Source organism: Pleurodeles waltl, chromosome 8, assembly GCF_031143425.1.
Source record: "Pleurodeles waltl isolate 20211129_DDA chromosome 8, aPleWal1.hap1.20221129, whole genome shotgun sequence".
Classification (NCBI taxonomy): domain Eukaryota; kingdom Metazoa; phylum Chordata; class Amphibia; order Caudata; family Salamandridae; genus Pleurodeles; species Pleurodeles waltl.
In genome coordinates this window covers 830,763,475-830,786,117 of record NC_090447.1, presented here as the reverse complement: position 1 = coordinate 830,786,117, position 22,643 = coordinate 830,763,475, and the positions used below count along the sequence as shown (strand labels likewise).

Here is a 22,643-nt window from a genome sequence, read left to right as displayed (position 1 = left end):
TCAGGATGAGAGGTGTAGGAAAGTACCATCTTGCCTGGCATGTTACCCCCATTTTTCACTGTATATATGTTGTTTTAGTTGTATGTGTCACTGGGACCCTGCCAGCCAGGGCCCCAGTGCTCATAAGTGTGCCCTGAATGTGTTACCTGTGTTATGACTAACTTTCTCACTGAGGCTCTGCTATCCAGAACCTCAGTGGTTATGCTCTCTCATTTCTTTCCAAATTGTCACTAACAGGCTAGTGACCAATTTCACCAGTTTACATTGGCACACTGGAACACCCTTATAATTCCCTAGTATATGGTACTAAGGTACCCAGGGTATTGGGGTTCCAGGAGATCCCTATGGGCTGCAGAATTTCTTTTGCCACCCATAGGGAGCTCTGACAATTCTTACACAGGCCTGCCACTGCAGCCTGAGTGAAATAACGTCCACGTTATTTCACAGCCATTTACCACTGCACTTAAGTAACTTATAAGTCACCTATATGTATAACCTTTACCTGGTAAAGGTTAGGTGCAAAGTTACTTAGTGTGTGGGCACCCTGGCACTAGCCAAGGTGCCCCCACATTGTTCAGGGCAAATTCCCCGGACTTTGTGAGTGCGGGGACACCATTACACACGTGCACTACACATAGGTCACTACCTATGTGTAGCTTTACAATGGTAACTCCAAATATGGCCATGTAACATGTCTAAGATCATGGAATTGCCCCCTCTATGCCATCCTGGCATTGTTGGCACAATCCCATGATCCCACGGGTCTCTAGCACAGACCCGGGTACTGCCAAACTGCCTTTTCAGGGGTTTCACTGCAGCTGCTACTGCTGCCAACCCCTCAGACAGGTTTCTGCCCTCCTGGGGTCCAGCCAGGCTTGGCCCAGGAAGGCAGAACAAAGGACTTCCTCAGAGAGAGGGTGTTACGCCCTCTCCCTTTGGAAAAAGGTGTTAAGGCAGGGGAGGAGTAGCCACCCCAGCCTCTGGAAATGCTTTCATGGGCACAGATGGTGCCCATTTCTGCATAAGCCAGTCTACACCGGTTCAGGAACCCCTCAGCCCTGCTCTGGCGCGAAACTGGACAAAGGAAGGGGGAGTGACTACTCCCCTGACCTGCACCTCCCCTGGAAGGTGCCCAGAGCTCCTCCAGTGTGCTCCAGACCTCTGCCATCTTGGAAACAGAGGTGCTGCTGGCACACTGGACTGCTCTGAGTGGCCAGGGCCAGCAGGTGACGTCAGAGACTCTTTCTGATAGGCTCCTTCAGGTGTTGCTAGCCTATCCTCTCTCCTAGGTAGCCAAACCCTCTTTTCTGGCTATTTAGGGTCTCTGCTTTGGGGAATTCCTTAGATAACGAATGCAAGAGCTCATCAGAGTTCCTCTGCATCTCTCTCTTCACCTTCTGCCAAGGAATCGACTGCTGACCGCGCTGGAAGCCTGCAAAACTGCAACAAAGTAGCGAAGACGACTACTGCAACTCTGTAACGCTGATCCTGCCGCCTTCTCAACTGTTTTCCTGGTGGTGCATGCTGTGGGGGTAGTCTGCCTCCTCTCTGCACTAGAAGCTCCGAAGAAATCTCCTGTGGGTCGACGGAATCTTCCCCCTGCTACCGCAGGCACCAAAGAACTGCATCACCGGTCCCCTGGGTCTCCTCTCAGCACAACGAGCGAGGTCCCTTGAATCCAGCAACTCTGTCCAAGTGACTCCCACAGTCCAGTGACTCTTCAGTCCAAGTTTGGTGGAGGTAAGTCCTTGCCTCCCCACGCCAGACTGCATTTCTGGGAACCGCGTCTTTTGCAGCTACTCCGGCCTCTGTGCACTTCCGGCGGAAATCCTTTGTGCACAGCCAAGCCTGGGTCCATGGCACTCTAACCTGCATTGCACGACCTCCTGAGTTGTCCTCCGGCGGCGTGGGACTCTCTTGTGCAACTTCGGGTGAGCACCGTTTCACTCCACTTTGTTGTGCCTGTTCCAGCACTTCTTTAGGTGCTGCCTGCTTCTGAGAGGGCTCCTTGTCTTGCTGGGCACCCCCTCTGTCCCCTGACGCAATTGGTGACATCCTGGTCCCTCCTGGGCCACAGCAGCATCCAAAAACCCTAACTGCATGACTTGCAGCTAGCAAGGCTTGTTTGTAGTCTTTCTTCAGGAAAACACTTCTGCACGACTCTTCACGACGTGGGACATCCATCCTCCAAAGGGGAAGTTTCTAGCCCTTGTCGTTCCTGCAGAATCCTCAGCTTCTACTGCCTAGTATCAGCTTCTTTGTACCCACAGCTGGCATTTCCTGGGCATCTGCCCACTCTCGACTTGATCGTGACTCTTGGACTTGGTCCCCTTGTTCCACAGGTACTCTAGTCTGGAAATCCATCGTTGTTGCATTGCTGGTGTTGGTCTTTCCTGCAGAATTCCCCTATCACGACTTCTGTGCTCTTTGGGGAACTTTAGTGCACTTTGCACTCACTTTTCAGGGTCTTGGGGTGGGCTATTTTTCTAACCCTCACTGTTTTCTTACAGTCCCAGCAATCCTCTACAAGGTCACATAGGTTTGGGGTCCATTCGTGGTTCGCATTCCACTTTTGGAGTATATGGTTTGTGTTGCCCCTATCCCTATGTGCACCCATTGCATCCTATTGTAACTATACATTGTTTGCACTGTTTTCTAATACTATACTGCATATTTTTGGTATTGTGTACATATATCTTGTGTATATTTGCTATCCTCATACTGAGGGTACTCACTGAGATACTTTGGCATATTGTCATAAAAATAAAGTACCTTTATTTTTAGCATATCTGTGTATTGTGTTTTCTTATGATATTGTGCAAGTGACACTAGTGGTACTGTAGGAGCTTCACTCATCTCCTATTTCAGCCTAAGCTGCTCTGCTAAGCTACCATTATCTATCAGCCTAAGCTGCTAGACACCCTATACACTAATAAGGGATACCTGGGCCTGGTGCAAGGTGTAAGTACCCCTTGGTACTCACTACAAGCCAGTCCAGCCTCCTACAAGAGGGGACCCAGAGGACCGGTGATGCAGATGTTTAGTGCCTTCATTGGCAGGGGGAAGATTCTGTTGACCCACAGGAGATTTCTTCTTGGCTTCCAGTTCAGGGTGAAGGCAGACAGCCCTCAGAGCATGCATCACCAGGAAACAGTCGAGAAAGCCGGCAGGATGAGGCGCTACAATGTTGCTGGTAGTTGTCTTGCTACTTTGTTGCGGTTTTGCAGGCGTCCTGGAGCAGTCAGCGGTCGATCCTTGGCAGACGTTGAAGAGGGTAGTGCAGAGGAACTCTGGTGAGCTCTTGCATTCGTTATCTGAGGAATAGCCCAGAGGAGAGACCCTAAATAGCCAAAAAAGGAGGTTTGGCTACTAAGAAAGGAGGCTTGGCTACTGAAAGAGGTAAGCACCTATCAGGAAGGGTCTCTGATGTCACCTGCTGGCACTGGACACTCAGAGCTGTCCATTGTGCCCCAACACCTCTGAATCCAAGATGGCAGAGGACTGGGACACACTGGAGGAGCTCTGTGCACCTCCCCTGGGAGGTGCAGGTCAGGGGAGTGATCACTCCCTTTTCCTTTGTCCAGTTTCACGCCAGATCAGGGCTGGGGGATCCCTGAACCGGTGTAGACTGGCTTATGCAGAGATGGCCACCATCTGTGCCCATCAAAGCATTTCCAGAGGCTGGAGGAGGCCACTCATCCCCAGCTCTTCCCACGTATTTCCAAAGTGAGAGGGTGTAACACCCTCTCTCTGAGGAAATCCTTTGTTCTGCCTTCCTGGGACTGGGCTGCCCAGGCCCCAGGGGGGCAGAAACCTGTCTGAGGGATTGGCAGCAGCAGCAGCTGCAGTGGAGACCCTGGAAAGGCAGTTTGGCAGTACCTGGGTTCTGTGCTAGAGACCCAGGGATGCATGGATCCAGAATGGTATTGGGGTGACAATTCCATGATCCTAGACATGTTACATGGCCATGTTCGGAGTTACCATTGTGACGCTACATATAGGTAGTGACCTATATGTAGTGCATGCGTGTAATGGTGTCCCCGCATTCACAAAGTCCAGGGAATTTGCCCTGAACAATGTGGGGGCACCTTGGCTAGTGCCAGGGTGCCCACACACTAAGTAACTTGGCACCTAACCTTCACCAAGTGAGGGTTAGACATATAGGTGACTTATAAGTTACTTTTGTGCAGTGAAAATGGCTGTGAAATAACGTGGACGTTATTTCACTCAGGCTGCAGTGGCAGTCCTGTGTAAGAATTGTCTGAGCTCCCTATGGGTGACAAAATAAATGCTGCAGCCCATAGGGATCTCCTGGAACCCCAATACCCTGGGTACCTAGGTACCACATACAAGGGAATTATAATGGTGTTCCAGTGTGCCAATGAGAATTGGTAAATTAGTCACTAGCCTGAAGTGACAATTGTAAAACAAAGAGATAGCATAAACACTGAGGTTCTGGTTAGCAGAGCCTCAGTGATACAGTTAGGCACCACACATGGAACACATATAGGCCACAAACTTATGAGCACTGGGGTCCTGGCTAGCAGGATCCCAGTGACACATATCAAACACACTGACAACATAGGGTTTTCACTATGAGCACTGGGCCCTGGCCAGCAGGACCCCAGTGATACAGTAAAAACACCCTGACATATACTCACAAACAGGGCAAAAGTGGGGGTAACAAGGCTAGAAAGAGGCTACCTTCCTACACCTGCCCAGTAGTGGATGCCCACTAGCTTGTTTTGAGGTGGAGTTCATCAGCCCCTGCCCAACATGGAACCTACCCTGCAATGTCCGGCCTGGCCTGGAGTCACCAACAGGCCCACATCCCCCACCCTGATACCACACCACCACGCACAAGTAGTATATTGGAAAACTGTACTCACCCCCCTTGTGGCTGCTGTGATGCCCTCAAGTGCCCATCCAGCTCCGGATAGGCCACCGCCAGTATGCAGAACATCAGGGGGGGTCAGGGTTTGACGGGCACACCTTCCTCGTTAGGAGGCAATCCCCAGCTGGGCTTCTGCTGTCTTCCATGCCCAGCGTCTCAGGTCCTCCCACCGTTTGCAACAGTGGGTGCTCTGCCTGCCGTAGACCCCCAGAGTCCGCACATCCTTGGCGATGGCACGCCATATACCCTTTTTCTGATGGGTGCTGACCTGCACAGGAAATACACATAGAAAAAGGGAATCAGTCATACCGTCCGGTCTGTTACACTAATGGCCCACCATATTCCTCCCATCCCCTTACGCACATACATTGCCCACCATACATGCAGCACGTTTCCCAGGACCCCTCAACCATCCCCCCTTACACGAGGCCCTCACATACAGCACTCCATGCATTCATGCCCCATGCATCATGCTCACAGTGTACTCACCTGTTGGCCTAGAGGCCCATACAGCATTCGGTACTGGGGTAGAACCCCATCCACCAGTCTCTCCAACTCCGCAGCGGTGAAGGCTGGGGCCCTTACCCCAGTGATTTGAGCCATTGTTGGTTCTAGACACAGGTCACAGCAGCACTTGCAGTGTAGGTATTCTCCTGTTGAAGGTCAGGTAGCAAGTGAGAGAACAGATAGAAAATGGCGGTAACGTCTGCAGCAGTGCGTACCGTCACCGCTGGCGTACATCACCATTGGCTACTGCAACCCATAGGGCCCAATGGCAACCAATCAATAGTTGCACGGTGGTACTCGACTGCCCCCCCCGACAGCACACAACTTCAGCGGCATTACCTCATTTCCACATGTCCCTCCTAACAGGACTGGCGGGTGCCATTTCAGGGGGGGTGCAGGCCATGGCACCTAACTGCGTCACAGAACACATGGGCACCATTTTGCCATATACAACTACATACTGTTTCTGTCACAACTTGCAATGCACTGTACATTTTGGAAATGTTTAATACTGACCAGCTGCTCACCGTTTGCCCCCTCGATTGCAACCGCTGCGGATCAATAGGAGATGGAGACATACCCCCATGCACAGGCCCCTGGTGGACTTGGCAACAATGGAGGACAGGCACATTATCCTCACCTACAGACTTGACAGGGCCACAATCTGAGCTGTGTGCTCACTTGGAGCCTGACCTGATCTCTGATATCCGTCACCCCACTGGGATCCCCCCTCTTGTGCAAGTCATATCAGTGCTCCATTTCTTAGCAAGTGGCTCCTTCCAAGTGACAGTGGGCTTGGCATCAGGGATGTCTCAGCCAATGTTCTCAAAATTGCTGACCAGAGTGTTGTCTGCCCTGATGAAACACATGAGCAGCTACATTGTTTTCCCCCAGGTGGAGTATTTGGCTTCTATGCACTGGGACAAATCCCCAACATTATTGGGGCAATTGATGGTACACATATTGCATTTGTTCCCCCCCCCGGAGAAATGAACAGGTGTTCAGAAATCGAAAGAGCTTTCACTCGATGAATGTGCAGAAGGTGTACCTGGCGGACCAGTACATCTCCCACATCAATGCAAAGTATCCTGGGTCTGTACATGATGCCTTTATCCTGAGGAATAGCTGCATCCCATATGTGATGGCTCAGCTTCAGAGGCATAGGGTGTGGCTAATAGGTGAGCCCATGGTCCACCCCCAGTATATGGTGTTGTATGGGTATGGGGTTGGCCCTAAGGGTTAGTGTTTGGCTAACTGGTATCCCTCGGTATGTGCAGGTGACTCTGGTTACCCCAACCTCTCATGTCTACTGACCCCTGTGAGGAATCCCAGGACAAAGGCAGAGGAACATTACAATGAGGCACATGGGTGAACAAGAAGAATTATAGAATGAATGGTCGACCTCCTGAAGGCCAGGTTTCGGTGCCTCCATCTAACAGGTGGTTCTCTGTGCTACTCACCCAGGAAGGTGTGCCAGATCATCGTGGCATGTTGCACAACCTTGCCTTACGTCGCCAGGTGCCTTTTCTGCAGGAGGATTAGGCTGGAGATGGGCGTGTGGCGACGGTGGAGCCTGTGGACAGTGCAGAAGATGAGGCAGAGGATGAGGATGTGGACAATAGAACAGCTATCATTCAACAGTACTTCCAGTGACACACAGGTAGGACACTGTAACTTCACCTTCCATTGCAGTTTTGTATTGTATATTTTCACTGGTAGGCTGATATTCCCACTACTATGGCCACTTACTGTACCCTTTGACATGTCTATTTACAGATATCTGTGCCCCACTCTGGCTCCTGGTGTATTGACTGCAGCAAACTACAGGTCATACCTATGTATACATTACTGTACAGTTGAATTGCAATGTCTACAGATTGTTATACAAATTCATAGTTCAATCATTTGACAGACTCAATAACTTGTATTTTTCACATGGAAGTTTATTTATGTGCTAATAAGTGGAGAGGGTATTGCTATAGGCTGGTGGGGTGGTGGAGGAGTGTCCAGGTGAGAGTTCCAGTCTATTTGTATCACAGGTGCATTGTCCAAGGGGGCATAGGAAGGAAGTGGAGCAATGGCAGTTCAAGGTGGACAGGGTGACAGAGTGGGACACAAGGGTGACATTCAGGAGAGTCTTATTTCCTGGCGGGGATCTTGGCAATGTTCTCTGGCTTGTGCCTGGATCGCAGGGACTGTTTGCAGGGTGGTTCTCCTTTTGCAGGGGGTGGGGTGCTGGTGGCCTGTTGTTCCTGTGGCGGGCCTCCTGTCCACTAGCGGCAGCAGAGGAGGAGAGGTGTTTATCGATGTGGCTAGTGTCAGGGGCCCGTTGGTGTGCCACTGCCTCCCTCATTGTGTTGGCCATGTCTGCCAGCACCCCTGCAGTGGTGACCAGGGTGGTGTGGATGTCTCTCAGGTCCTCCATGATCCCCAGGTACTGCCCCTCCTGCAGCCGCTGGGTCTCCTGCAACTTGTCCAGTATCTGGCCCGTCGTCTTCTGGGAATGGTGGTATGCTCCCAGGATGTTGGTGAGTGCCTCCTGAAGAGTCGGTTGCCTGGGCCTGTCCTCCCCCTGTTGCACAGCAGTCCTCCCAGCTTCCCTGTTGTCCTGTGCCTCCTTCCCCTGAACCGTGTGCCCACTGCCACTGACCCCAGGTCCCTGATCGTCCTGTGTTTGTGGGGTAGCCTGGGGTCCCTATAGTGGTGAAAACACTGCTGATTGACGTGTCTTGGGGACAGAGGTATGGGCCCGCTGGGTGGGTGCTGTGCTGTTGTTTCCTGAGGAGGGAGGCTCTGTGGTGGTATGGGACTGTGGCTGGGTAACCGACTGTCCGGAGGTCCCTGATGGGCCAGGTTTGTCTTCCTGATCCAGGCGTGCAGAGCTGCTGTCGTCACTGTGGGCCTCGTCTGGGGGGGACTGGATGTTGCTGGCACCTCCTCTCCGGTGGCGTTGTGTGGGGGACCTGTGGGGATGTAAATGCAGTGTTATAGTTTCTGCGTGTGACATATTGTGCATGGATGTGTTGCCCTGTTAGGTTGTGATTACCCTGCCAGCTTAGGCTTGTGTGTGAGGCGATTTGGTTGGCTAGGTGATTGTCTAAGGTGTGCATGCTTTGGTGATGGGTGTCTATGCAGGTCTGTGTTGGATGTCCATGCATTGGTGTTGCATGCAGGGCTTGGTATTGGGAGGGGTGGAGTGGGTTGTGATGGTGGGGTGTATGTGAGGTGGTAGAGTGATGGTAGTGAGGGTGGGGGCATGTGATGGCATGCAGGTAGGGGGGTGATAGTAATAGAGATTTGACTTACCAGAGTCCATTCCTCCTGCTACTCCTGCCAGGCCCTCAGGATGCAGTATTGCCAAGACTTGCTCCTCCTATGTTGTTAGTTGTGGGGGAGGAGATGGGGGTCCATCGCCAGTCCTCTGTACTGCTATTTGGTGTCTTGCAAAAACGAAACGCACCTTCCACCATAGGTCGTTCCACCTCTTCCCTTGTTCGGGGGGACTGTCCCACGGCGTTTACCCTGTCCACGATTCTTCGCCATAGGTCACTTTTCCTAGCAATGGATGTCTGCTGCACCTGTGATCCGAATAGCTGTGGCTCTACCCAGATGATTTTCGCCACCATGACCCTTAGCTCCTCCCCTGAGAAACTGGGCTTTCTTTGTGGTGCCATGGGTGTAGTGTGAGTGGTGTGTGTGAGGGTGTGTGGGGTGATGTGTTGGGGTGTGTGCTGTGAGGTGCGTGGATGGTGTATGGGTGATGGTGTTGTGTGGCTCTGGTTGTGTGGGTGCTCTTGCTGTAGCTCTCTGTACTGGCAATTTTTGTTAGTCGTAAAGAGATGTGGGTAATATGGGTGTGTCTTTTATAGTGGTGTGGGTGTGTCGGTGTGGTGTGTGTATGTCTGTCAGGTGTGTGTAATTTGAATAGTCCAATGTGGTGTTGTATTGTATGTGTGTGTGTATTTGGAGTGCAGCAGTATGTACGACCAGTGGTTTACCACGGTTGATTGTCCGCCATGGTGATTAGTGGGGTCATAATGCTGTGGACGTAGTTCTGTTGGTGTGATGGTGTGGGTTTTGCTACCACCATTTTATCACTGACCTATGGGCTAGCAGACTTTTGTGTGTGTTTGTATAGTGGCGGATTGGTGTGTGTGTGTCATAATATGGGTAGCGGTAAACCGCCGCGCCGAGGGTATGTTGGTGGCAGTCAGCATGGCGGTAAGCGGGACTTACCACCAATGTCATACTGAGGGCCTCAGTCTCCCACACCACAGGCGATTCTGCCACTCAAAATCCAGTAGTCTCATTAGAATAAGGAGAGCCAACGAGACAGGGTGTCATGCATTCAGAATCTCCTTCTGAATTATTAACCTCGTTGAACTTAAAAATACTCACCAAGTTATTAACTGTACATTGTACAATCTTGCTTTGTTCATTCTCACAATTTAACTAGAAAACTTTGGAAAATCTGCCTAATCTTGGCAACAGGAGGCATCATTCTAAAATCCCTGCATTAGGCCAGGGAGTATGTATGGGCTGTGATGTAGAGTATCTATGTAGGTAAAGATAAATTTAAACAAGTTGCTGACAAGGTGCAGGGTTTTGAGAGTGGTGGTGGACTATTATTGTATTGTGATATCAAGTTTTTGCAGAGGATATTTTCAGCTCGATTCTTAATTGGACCAGGTTTGGAAGTGAGGTCCTGATGATTATGAAGTCAATGAGATGTCAATTGTGGTACTTGGGACCCATGTAAAACCCCCATCATGCAGTGTAACGTAAGGCGGCATCTTGCGCTGCCTCACATCACTCCAGGTTTACCAAGCCGCATGGGTCCAAGCAAGGTGGCCTTGTGTGGCTTGGTAAATCTTATCATATGTTCTGCGTTGCCCTGCATCCCCTTGCGTGTCACAAGGGCAACATAAAACCTTAATAAATATGTGTCTTGGTACACAGAGAGACAACACCTTTTCCCTTGCTTTTTCTTTTTTGCATTCTTTTGACTCAAATCTGATGGTGTCCTGGCTGGAAGGGGAGCCAAGAGACACTGGAGTTGGTGAGCTTGTCAGACAAACATTCTGGGATGCCAGTCATGATGGCTATGTGGTTGAATGAGCTTAAAGAAGGATTGAAGTAAGTTGTTCTATTGAAATATTTTTGTCAAACTAATACTGGATTTCTTTTTTTATTAAGAATGTGTTTCAACTGGATAATGAAACCAACCTGGTAAAATCATTCCTTGACGAAAAGTTCCTTTACTCTTGGCTCTTTTAATAGGAGGAGGATGTCTCCTCACTTAACCCCTCATTCCCTTTTTCCCCTTTTTTAAGATCTTCTCCCCTGCCTTCCATCCCCCCTAGTCCCTCTCCTGCTATACTCCCTCTTTTACAAACCTCTTCCTCCCATTCCTTCTTTAATGCAGTTGTTTTTCAACCTCCCTCTCCCCCATCCTGTTCTTTTGCTTTCTTTTACAATCTCCTTACACCTCCCCTGTCTTACACCCATTCTTAAAGCGCTTTTCCCCCTCCTGCTTTGCTCTTGATTGTGAACTCCTTGCTTCTCGTCCTGCTTTACTCTAATTTTTTTGGAAAAATCCCTCCCTATGTCCTGTTTCCCATCCACACTTTTCCCATCCTATATACCCACCCCCTTCCTACCACTTTTCCACCCTGTCCTTTAAAATGAACATTTACATTTTACACAAAACATTAGGGCCCATATTTATGTTTTTTTGATGCAAAACTGCATTTGCGCAGTTTTGCGTCAAAAAGTATAGTGCCAGTTTGCGTCATTCCAGGGCGCCAGCCGGGTGGCAAATTTATGGAATGGCGCAATCCGGTGCCATACCACTTCTGATATGTGGGTACCACAATGTCCCTACACTCTGAGATGACTACTGACATTTCAGAGGATCACTATGCCTGGCAATCTTCATCTATTCCCCACTCCATCTATTCCCCCAGTCTTCACCTAGTCTCCACCCAATCCTGTTTTGTGTCATTTGTAGGCCTTATTTTAATTGTTATTGCATTTAATAATGCTTACCACCCATGAGGCGACATTGAGGCATTTTACATTAAGCAGCACTGTGCGCTGGAGCCCAAGGTTAGTGGTTAGTCCAGTATTATTGGTTAGTGTTTGCTAATAAGATTAGTCTTGTGTGCCCAGAGAAACCTTTCCAGGAATTCACTTCTGTTTCTTTGTGATGATCTAAATTAATAGGGGTATTATGTGGGGAGTATGTGACACAGAGTTGGGATTAATATTATTAGCTAGGGGAGGTTAGGTAATGTTTGGTTGCAGGTGTCTGACCTTCAGAGGAGGAGAAGCTGTGATCTTGTTAATGAGTTTTGAGCAGTTTTCAGAAGTGGAGTCAGAGACTAAGGCAAACATGCATGTGACTGTGTAGGTTGTTCTCAGAGAGAGAAAAGGTATGGAGATGATGGAAGGGAAGGACAGAACAATTTAATAGAAAAAGTTATTTATTGCTATTGTAATTAAAAGCCCTAATATTTCCACCAGCTCCTCATGTAAGGATACAAACACATTGAAATCAGGGTTGGATGTGTGTGTCATCAGTATATTGCGGAATTTTAATTGTGTTTTCCAACCAAACAGTCCTAGGGAGCATCCTGTATGGGTTGAAGATAGTAGGGGACAAGAGGAAACCCTGGGGGAATGCCAAAGGTGATAGAGAGCTTCTGGGACATTGACATAGTGGTGCTGTTACGGGCCATGATGTAGTCCTGGTAAATGCCCCCCACCATCCTACCCTTTCCAGTTTGATTGTAAAACACAGCAATAAACGGGGTCTCAATGATCCCTCACCAAATGGACCCTGGTGCTACTTCACCTGCAGGACTCTTAATAGCTACACAACCTGTTCTTACACCTGGTGGCGCCTATGTGAATTAATGAGGAAACTCAGCGAAGGCCCTTGCCAGTGAATTTAGTATCAGACTTCAGGATGTAGATGGGGGTGAGATGGTTGATGGTGTTGAAGGCAACTGAGACACCCTACATTATCAGGTGGTAGGAGTCATCTTTAACTCTGGTCAAGAGGGCTCCGTTAATGATTTGTAAGGGAGCTGTCTCCATGGCACAGCATGATCTGAAGCGAGATTGGTAGTTGTGCAGGAAATGGTTGGTGATGAGGTGATTTTTAAATTGTGAGGAGACAACTTTTTGATGATCTTGTTGATGAAAGGTAGGTGAGTGTTGAGCCAGTAGTTGGTGAGGTGATCACGGTCTAGTGAGGGTTTCTTCAGAAGTGGGATGATTTGGCCTGACGTGAGAGCTTCTGAAAAGGTGCCTTCAGTGAGAGAGACATTGACAATAAGGAGTAGGTTTGTGAAAGCTTCTCTGTAGTGGGCTTTCCTGAAGGAGGAAGGAAGCAATCCATCTTTGTTGGGGGTTGAGTTTCCATAGGCCATTTGTGGCACCGTACCAATGTGCCCTAGGTGCTCACAAAATTCCTTTGTCTTGTGCCCAGATGCAATGTTTTTTCACGACTTGATATCTTTTTTGGGGTACTGTTTGTAACTATACATCTTTTAGTAAATTAACTAAGTTCGTAGTTTTGAGGATATTTTATTATTCAATTTCCAAAGCATGTACTTCTATTTCAAATTGATAAAAAATATATAGTTGATAGATATGCCCAGTATTTATGCCTCTATTCGAATAACTGGGTATACTTCAATAACTGAAATGTCACATGACAAACCATATTTCACCAAATGTCTTTGTTGAGGCATTTTCAATTGGGCTGTGATGTTATATCAAGTTAATGCTTTATCACAGTTCCCTGTTCTAAGTGAAATATTCATACAATGAATTAAATTGTGTTGTAATGATAATATTTCACAGCTAAATTCTATTCATCTGATATAATTCATGGTTCTGGAGCAGGTGTTTCTGATTTCTCAGTTGGAGGGCAGCATCTCCAGTAAGGTGTCTGTTGGGAAAGTCATACCGGATACCAAACTCAATATGCTACCCTCTTGACTCACAGGTTTGATTAAGGGACTAGTTGCTCCAAAAAGTGCATGATTTCTCCTTCATAGCCAGCAGGCGGATACATAGCAAAGATAATTCACTATTTACAATGCAGTTTTTTTAAATATTCACCGCTTGCAGCCCTAAATCATCCATTCTGATCGGGAAGGCCTTCTGACTGGCATGTAAGATCTCATAGAACCACTCCAACAGGCTGACTAGAACTATCCCTCACTGCCAATCACTCTGGCAAAAGTTCTGAAATGTAATAAAGACATAATTCTCGTGATAGTTTGGAATCCAATGTTTGATTACAAGTCAAAGATATAATCTGGGAACATTGAACGCATAGAACCATGCAGCCATGATTTTGGTGGACCTCCTTCAGGGGATTTTGATGGGTCTTCCTGCATTTGTGAACAAAAGATGGATACATGTCTGAAGACAAACAATCCAGGGTTACCAAACAAATCCTGCAGTATGCAGATAACAACACCATGCCTCCAGTAGGTTATGAGGAGCAGGGCTCTAAAACTACCTTTGTCTCCTAGACCACGCCTGATGAATGCAGTACAGAAATAGATGAAGCTTTTTAATAGAGGTAGAGAAATTATCCTGTCTCATGAAACAGCGACACCAGTGAAGCCAGGAATTATATGAATACTCTGAGAACCCCAGGAACAATAACTGAGAAAGTTTTGCAGCGAAACAAGGCAAAGACACAGAACAGACTTAGTCATCCCTAAGGCCTAATTTGTAGTTCGGCAGAAAGAGTTTATTCCATTGGGAGGGTAGAGGACATCACCTCTGTCATCCTGAAGACCTTTGCCTGTCAAATTTAAAGTGTCTTGCTGAGCCTGTGGAGAGATCTCTCTTGACTGAAGCTGCTGTGATGGCGGTTCCTGTCAGTGTATGTTGATCAATGGTACTATCAGCCATCGCAGATGGCTATCAAAGATTTTAAAAGTTGTTTAATTTTGAAAAACAAATTCCCAAACCTGGAGTATGTTTTAGAAAAACAAATTATTACGCAGCCAACACTGTGGGAGTTTTCTTCCAGGGTGTCGGGTCATTATTGTTTTTTCCTGCCCCTTATCACCAGGCTTTTTCTGGCAGTGATGGACAAGAATAAAAGCTTACATCATCCACCCTATATTAGGTGGACAGTGTAAAGTCCTTACCATGACCTCCCCTACTTGGTCAGGCTGTTGGAGAAAGTATTCAGTTGACGGAGCCAACAGTAACTCCATTGACAGAATAGTTATCGTCTGCCCGACTTCAGGCAGGCAGACTGAGGATTTATCAGGCAGGGTACCCTGTTGTGTTTGCAATGGAGTACCCTTTCTGCTAAACTCTAAATCAAGCCCCTAATCTATAGATATAGCAAGTGGATGAAACAGACATATGAAACATAACAGGTTATTTTCGCTCCTAAGAATCTCCTCCAAGAAAGACTCCAGCCTACAGTCAGGGACACCTTCTCATGTCAAACTGCTACGACCTATTCTTTCAAATACATAACATACTTTCAGTGGGCGGTGTGTCACCTCATTGGTCATGAATGAATGACAATGACAATGTTGTCTATCATATCAAAAAGCACTTGTACATGGGTATTGGCGGCCATCTTAGAATGCATTTTCTTTAATAGAAAATCTATTTCAAATTTGGTAGGCTTGCAGGTGCATGCATTGACGCATGTGCACGGATGTCAAAAAGCGATGGCAAAACCAATAGCTCAGCCTTTCAGACACAAGACCTATTGACTCAGCCATTGCTCGTTTAAATATGGCCTCTCGTAGAATGTTCAGGAATACCAAAAATGTGTTTGAAAGCACACAGAGGAAACATTTGACAGTGTTTGATACTTACCTTATAGGGCATGGCATCTTTAAAAAAATGGTCTTGTGAGTTAGGTGGAGGAATTAAGGCGCTTATTTTCATCTCACTAACTTTCAAAGATTTGCTTACTTCACAGACTCTGAATGACATAGGAGACAGAGAAGGCTTCTGTGTTACAATAATATTTCAATGTTACTTTAATGCTAAAGGTTACAAACGGTTTACAGAATACGAGACATAATATTCCATTTCCCTTCCTCCAAAGGGTTGGGTTCGCCTGATTTGATTGCAATGTCCGGCATGACAATTAACCCGCATTAAACTTGGGATTTAATTTTCTGTGTATATTGTTTTAGGGTGACAAAGGTGCACCTGGTGAGAAAGGTGATAAAGGGTCACCGGTGAGTACAAACTAAAAGCTTTTGTTTAGAAGAGATTGTGTTTTTGCTTCTTAAGTTCTTGAGTTTTTAGAACAATGTACGCTCTATGTATCTCCTTCTGTCTTTAGCCTCGCAATAGAAACAGCTTTCACCAGGCTCACCTATTTTTTTTTCAAACAATGGTCACCAAAAGGGCAACGCTTAATTTCTATTAGCACTATTTCTTCAGCCTCAGTATCTACTAGTAGCAGCATCATGGTGTCCCATGTCTCAAATAGTGCCACTATATTTCCCACCACTTACTTTTTTGCCAGTCTCATCCAAAGCTTTGTACATGTCGTTGTTGGCCTTTTCACACAAGACGAAGACTCATTCACTTCATTGTTTTAATGTCTCAATAATGAAAATATTCTTACCATAACCTGTGCCTGGTCTCTTCATCCCACCATGACCCTTTAAAATACATACAAACACTGTGTATTCAGATGTATAACAAACATCTTGCGTTCTCTGCTTTTTCTGATCTCTTCTCACAATCGAAACCTTTGCCATTGTATCACCCATGAGCTCCTGGCCCACACAATCACTTTTAAGGATCTCATATAATGCATCTCCACACATGCACTATTAGTTTGTTTACGAAAGCTTTTTGTGCACTGACAATAGCATTGTGGTTTTTTATCCCTTTGACCTTTCCATCACAGGTTGTATATTTCAATATTGAGTTTAATAATATCCAACCTGCACATATATCAACTCTATGTCGACTCCCACAACATCATCAACAAAAGCATAAATATGGAGGAGAAGCTTTACCACATCTGCTTACCTTGATGGTACAGTGGCAGTATTGTGGAGTAGATATAAGTGCAGGTTGATGTTATAACTCGGATTTGTGACTCCTTACTGCATCATAAAGTTGTTCCCTTCTGGTTATGCCCTCTAGTGTTGTGATCACCGCACCTTTCATCTTTTCTAAAGTGATCACTTACCCAGTATGATCCTCAACTCTCCATACACTTTCTTGTGATACCATTGTCCTCTAAATGCTCTTTTCTTTACTAACTAAGATGAGCTTCTCCCTCCTGCCCACCGTGGGCACTCTTTCCAGTCCTGGACTTTCTAATGATAAATTAACACATTCTTGTTTTGCTTCCATTGAACAAATTAGACACCTGAAAACGATATTTCTAGGTGAAAATGTCTGAACTGGGGACAGCGTCCATAGTGACCTGTAATTATGTGGCCACCCTCCTCCTAGCCTACCTCTTGCTTAGTCTTTCACCCAACTTTTCCTATCTCTAGCAGACCACAACAAAGTCTTATCAGTCAACAATATTCTCTGTAGTATTATAGAACATTATCACCACTGTGTTATTTAAGGAAATACCTTCCAGTGAGTGTGGCTCTTTAAAGCATGCTAATTGTGTTATATGTTCTTGCCACATTCAGTAGCAAAAGGTTTACACATCAAGCACTGTTACTGCGCCATATATTACAACTTTTGCAGTAATGAATACAACTTAGGGCTTCATTTAGAGTTCAGCTGAAGGGATATTCTGTCAAGGCATGACAATATCCTGTCTGCTGTATTCGAAATGCCATAGACTATAATGCACTTGTAATATGGTGGGCAGGACATTTGCCAGATTTGTGTTGGACTATCCTGTCCACTAATACGATCCTCAAACTTTTGTTGCAGGTCAGTGGTGTTTGATGGACCACCATACTTAGTAAAGCATTTGCTACTTTCCATTTTGTCCTAATTAATTATTAGGTTAGGCCCTGCAACCTAGACACCACCAGCTCCATCATTGTTAGTATATGCCATTAATTGCACTTGAAATTATGTCTTTAAAAAGGGACCACGAGGATCGAGCATCAAAGGAGAAAAGGGTGAAGCTGGAAAACCAGGGCCGCGTGTAAGTACAATGCACCAGTGCACCTTTATAGGGCATTTGTTTTTCAACAAGAGCAGTGAAAAATTTTCTATGCAGTGTCTTTACAATAATAGGGGACGCTGGTGCTGGTTTGTGGTAGCACAGGGACAAAGTATGTTCACTGTATACAAACCAGCAGCATTTGCTGTGCTATAAAAAACTAGTGGTCAACTGCACTGTCTCAGAGAAAGTGGCTAGAGCGCATAGCGCAGATATGCAAATGCAGTCTGAACTGGCATAGTTCTGCATAGAAGACCTACACGTGCCTCCCCTCCCCCGATAAGTTTGAGAGGGGACCAGGACCCAGACATGTAAGGTGTTTGTAGACTGTGGCAGCATTCTCGTGGCATGTGATATCTGTCTTTTCAGCACCTGTCTTGGGTGGTTATTCAGATGACCTTATGTTCCACAATGTATATATACTCCTGGACAAGGAAGACATACTTTAACACCCACCAATGCAAAATATGTAATCACCTTTTTAAATGTGAGAGTGCTTGAACTTCAAAAGTGCCTTCGGTATCCCATATGCACTGGTGGGTTGTGGTTCCGTCTGTAATACAAGTGAGCTGTCACTGCACAATAAATAGCACTTTGTGGGTTATTACAACTTTGGAGGAGGTGTTAATCCATCCCAAAAGTGACGGTAAAGTGACAGATATACCACCAGCCGTATTACGAGTCAATTATATCCTATGGAACTCGTAATACGGCTGGTGGTATATCCGTCACTTTACCGTCACTTTTGGGATGGATTAACACCTCCTCCAAAGTTGTAATAACCCCCTATGTGTCATTTGTTAAGGGGTAATTCACTCTTTTGTTTAACATGGCCCCAAACCTCTTCATAGGGATAACCTAAAGGAGCACAGGAGGTAACTTGGAATGTTATTGGTCCAAGGGAACCTGCCCACATCCTATGAGCAGACAGCTCAATTAAAACACCCATTTCAGTAACCAAGGAATTCCATGCTCCAGATTAACCACGAGCTCCCAGTCCCGCTAAGATGTGCTAAGAATAGTCTTTGGAGATATTCCATGGGGAATTCGAACAGGGTTAATAATATTATTATTAGTTGTAGAAGTATTAGTGGTAAAGTACTGTTGTTATTATTAGTATTATTGTTAATTTTATTACTAATATTTTTGTTGTTGTTCGTAATAAAGTTACATGTCAAAGTATCTCGAACATTCTTGTTTCTTGTAGGGAAAACCTGGAAAAGATGGTGAACAAGGAGAAAAAGGCCTTGATGTAGGTTTCGTCTTTTCACGTTTTCATGTTGTTAATGTTGGTCTTATATTGAAACGTTTGTGCATTGACATCTTTGACAGCTGAGCCCTGGCTATATGTGCCAGGAGTCCAAATATATATGGGTTCCCTCAGTTTGTGTTGAACAAAGACTACAACATAGGTGAGATAAATGATAACTTGTCTAAGATGGTGATCAGGTTCCATGTGGCCTTCAGAATTCTACTTCAGAAAGGGAAATAAAGGAGTGGAATAACGAACAGCAATCTAATTTAATTAGATACTGCATAAACTACAAATTAGAACACAAAAGGAACTGGGAAATCAAATCACAGTGACAGCGGTTCATTGCAAACGACGCTAAATGGGCTGATGTACCAATTGCTAGTGCATCTGCACCTCAACGTAAAAGCTTTGCCAGTCCACTCTGTTTAACTCATTGCTAAAATTCATGACGCATGCCTTATTCAAATTAGCCATGATGACATGCACATTCTCTCCCACAATCTTTAGTCAGATAACAGAACTGTCGGTAGTGGTCACCGGACATTTTAGGTCACATGTTAATGTAAAAGCCGGAACCAGGCACTTACGCTGCCCCTGCAAGGCCTATCTGCAAATGCGGATGTAGTAGGTGTTGTGGTTCTCATTCAGTTCTAGAACACCCTGGAGTCATCCCATCTGCTGAAATGGTGGCCAGTGGGATACCTGCAGCAACTGCTCTCATGCAACACTCAGCAATCTAAGCTGTCCGCGACTATACGTTTAGTACTTTTTTAATTGAAATAGAGGTGAATGCTCCAGACAATGGGAACCATATTTTTATGCAAACAATGGGGCACCAAGGAGAAAATTAACTGCATTATATTTATATATGGGTTGTGATACCAGCATTGTATTACTTATAGGTGTTCATATTTATAAGTGAGCAAATATGTCTGCATAGGCTAAATATATATAACATCTGTACTATGGTGATGTAGTGGCTCATGGATGTTTTGAGTTTATCTGCCTCCTTCACACAGTCAAGTCAATTGAGTTTTCAAGAATAGAAAATATAAAGAGTATGCCATTCCCCTACAACTATTAATTTCAGTAAATAAATACCTTTGCTCACAGCACCAAGTTTCATCCTATACCAATTTAAGATTCACAGGACATGACTGGGCTTGGGCCTTCATGTTTTGCACAATCCCTACCTGACCATCAATGCCCAGCCCTTTAGCAATACCAGTGAAGTTTTACTACCACCCTCATTTCCACTTACAAACATGAAATAATTAGAGTCCTTTACGAAGGCCTGAACGATTCGTAAAGCTACCTGGTTTACTCAATCCTGAGGTAAAGTCGTGAGTATTGATAGGTCCAAACTTTCATATTTTTATCTGCTTTGATCCTTTCCAGGGTCTCCCAGGGGATTCAGGATTTCCAGGAATACCAGGTCTAAATGGCGCTAAGGTAAGTATTTGATTTCTTGGGAGTGGGTGACTTTACTGTTAAAATGTGTGGATCTTTAATACAGGTATACCTCCCTTTAAACTAAGGTGAAACATTTGAATGTAAAAGTGAGAAAATTGTCCTACTCCAGAAGGAAATTATAAATTCAGATGAGAACCCATTACCTGAATTCCAAGAACCGTACTGTCACTATGGTGGAGGAAAGTTAGAATTTTCAACCAAACATTTATCATTACCAAAAAATACTTTGTTTGGCCACTAGATTGTATAAGGCTTACTATCAATTGGGAAGGGGTATATTTCAGTAAATTCATTTTAACTCTTTGAATATTGTATTCTCTCTTTTTAAGCAACATCTTTGTTTATAAATCCACTACTCATGGCATCCTTCATACTTCACAGAACACGCCATGCCTTCCTGTGATACCTCACAGATCAGTCTGGAGGCCTGTTGGTGTATGCATGATCTTAAATCTTAAAGAACCTTTTCTTTAGCATTAAACATAATGTATTATGGGTTATACATGAAGTGAAGTGCTTGCCTGTATTCAGATAATGCAAAATCTCAAGAAGGATGATGAAGTTCTCTTTGAGGTTACGGGGAGAAGTTCAGACTAGTGCAAGTATTTCCAGTATAGCAATGCTGTAAGCCATTTACTAGATGCCCTCTTGAGTCAATATATCAGTATTACAAAGGTGCAGTACTTCTGATTCAGGAACACGTGGTTGAGGCTTCTTTCACAAAGATACAGTCTTGAAAAGCCCTTAATGGATAATCCTCATAAGTCAGATGTGCCTTTCCAAGGCAGCTCCTGAGAACTGTTTAAAAACACAATGTTCTAACATCTGAGAATATTAAAAATGATTTGAATATGTGGTAGGTTGCTCTGCTGATGTCAGCTCCCTTTTTTGTCTCTGGGAAGAAAAGTTTGAGCTCCATTACTCTTGCTCTTGGGGTCTGATCTGGTGACGAAAACCTGGCTTAAGGAGGCTTCATCATCAGGCTAAGAGATTTCAATTTCTGGTGGCTTTAACCATGCTTAAGTGAAGTACAGAGGGATAGCAGTAATCTGTAGTGACAGCTTTCTGTGTGCCATTACCTCCCATGACAACAATATAGAAGAATTATAATTTTCTTGCAACATTTCCTCAGGGCATATCCTTCCCTTCTTATCAGTCTATGCCCTGCCAAATCAGATTCTGATTCACTTTCCATCTTGTATGATTACACAGGGCAATATTTGCTTGACTCCCTCAATCTAACAATCCTTGGTGATTTTAATCCTCACATTGACAATGTCAGCGATCTTCCAGCTCAGGAGTTTGTTAAGCTGTTCCAGGAGGTGAAGCATCTTGAAAGTCAGACAACTGACCTTATTTGGCCCTCGAACAACTTAGGGCCTGATTTAGAAGTTGGCGGATGGAATACTCTGTCACATGGGTGACGGATATCCCGTCTGCCGTACTATGATCCTATTAGAACATAATGGGATCATAATATGGCAGACAGGATTTCTGTTACATTTGTGATGGAGTATTCCTCTCCATCAAGTTCTAAATCAGGCTCTTAATCTTGTTTCTTGATTCATATCTGCTTACCTGTGCATATCATTATCTAATCTGTTTTGAAATTAAAGTCAACAAACCAGTTATCTCTAGCTAAAGCTACTATTTCAACAACTCTCAGACTTTGAAGAAAATCAATCTTAATAAAGTAACCAGGGCACTATAACCCCCAATAAGCACCCCTTGTAGCTTGAAGAGAGACTCTAAATCATTTAACCCAATTTCACTCTTCTCTTTTGCAATACTTATATAAGGAGCTACCTATTATTTCTTACAAGCTCTGCACATTCAAAGTTTCCATAAATGCTTTTCTGATAATCTTGGAAAAAGTTGGCTGGCCTCTCACAAAAGGAGTGCAAAAGCAGAGCCCTTCTTAAATGATGTCACAGATGTTCTAAGTTGCAAATAACAGCCTTCATTTACACAAAAGGCAGCTATTTATGGTTAAGTATGATTTTCTATGCTGCAGCATTTGTTTATCCAATGATACTCTTAGACCACCATTTCAAACCTTGAAGCAATTCTAAGCCTTCATGAACTGAGCATTCTTAACATCCTCTGTCTTATGCACCGGATCGTTTATGTAGCAGAAAAAACTCCTTGCTTCAATGTGTCTCTCAATACAGTCATATGAAAACCTTGCCACCAACTCTGGTATAAACTTCGTTTTCATATCTGAAATATTCACTTACACATTTCGTTTAAGAGAGTTGAAAAACTCGCCTATTTTGCTAGACATTCTTCCCTGGTGAATACCTCCTACTGTTTTTACCATTCCATTGTGCCAAGATGACTATTTTGGTGAA

General features: G+C 45.1%; 1 protein-coding gene across 1 annotated transcript in view; it reads left to right on the top strand.

The window, feature by feature from the left end:
• Positions 1-22,643, top strand: part of COL4A1 (collagen type IV alpha 1 chain) — a 521,418-nt gene that overhangs the window by 242,149 nt on the left and 256,626 nt on the right. The window contains exons 14-17 of the mRNA XM_069205109.1: positions 15,601-15,645; positions 17,487-17,546; positions 18,772-18,816; positions 20,218-20,271. Coding sequence (XP_069061210.1) covers positions 15,601-15,645; positions 17,487-17,546; positions 18,772-18,816; positions 20,218-20,271 — 204 coding nt within the window. The remainder of the gene's footprint in view (positions 1-15,600; positions 15,646-17,486; positions 17,547-18,771; positions 18,817-20,217; positions 20,272-22,643) is intronic.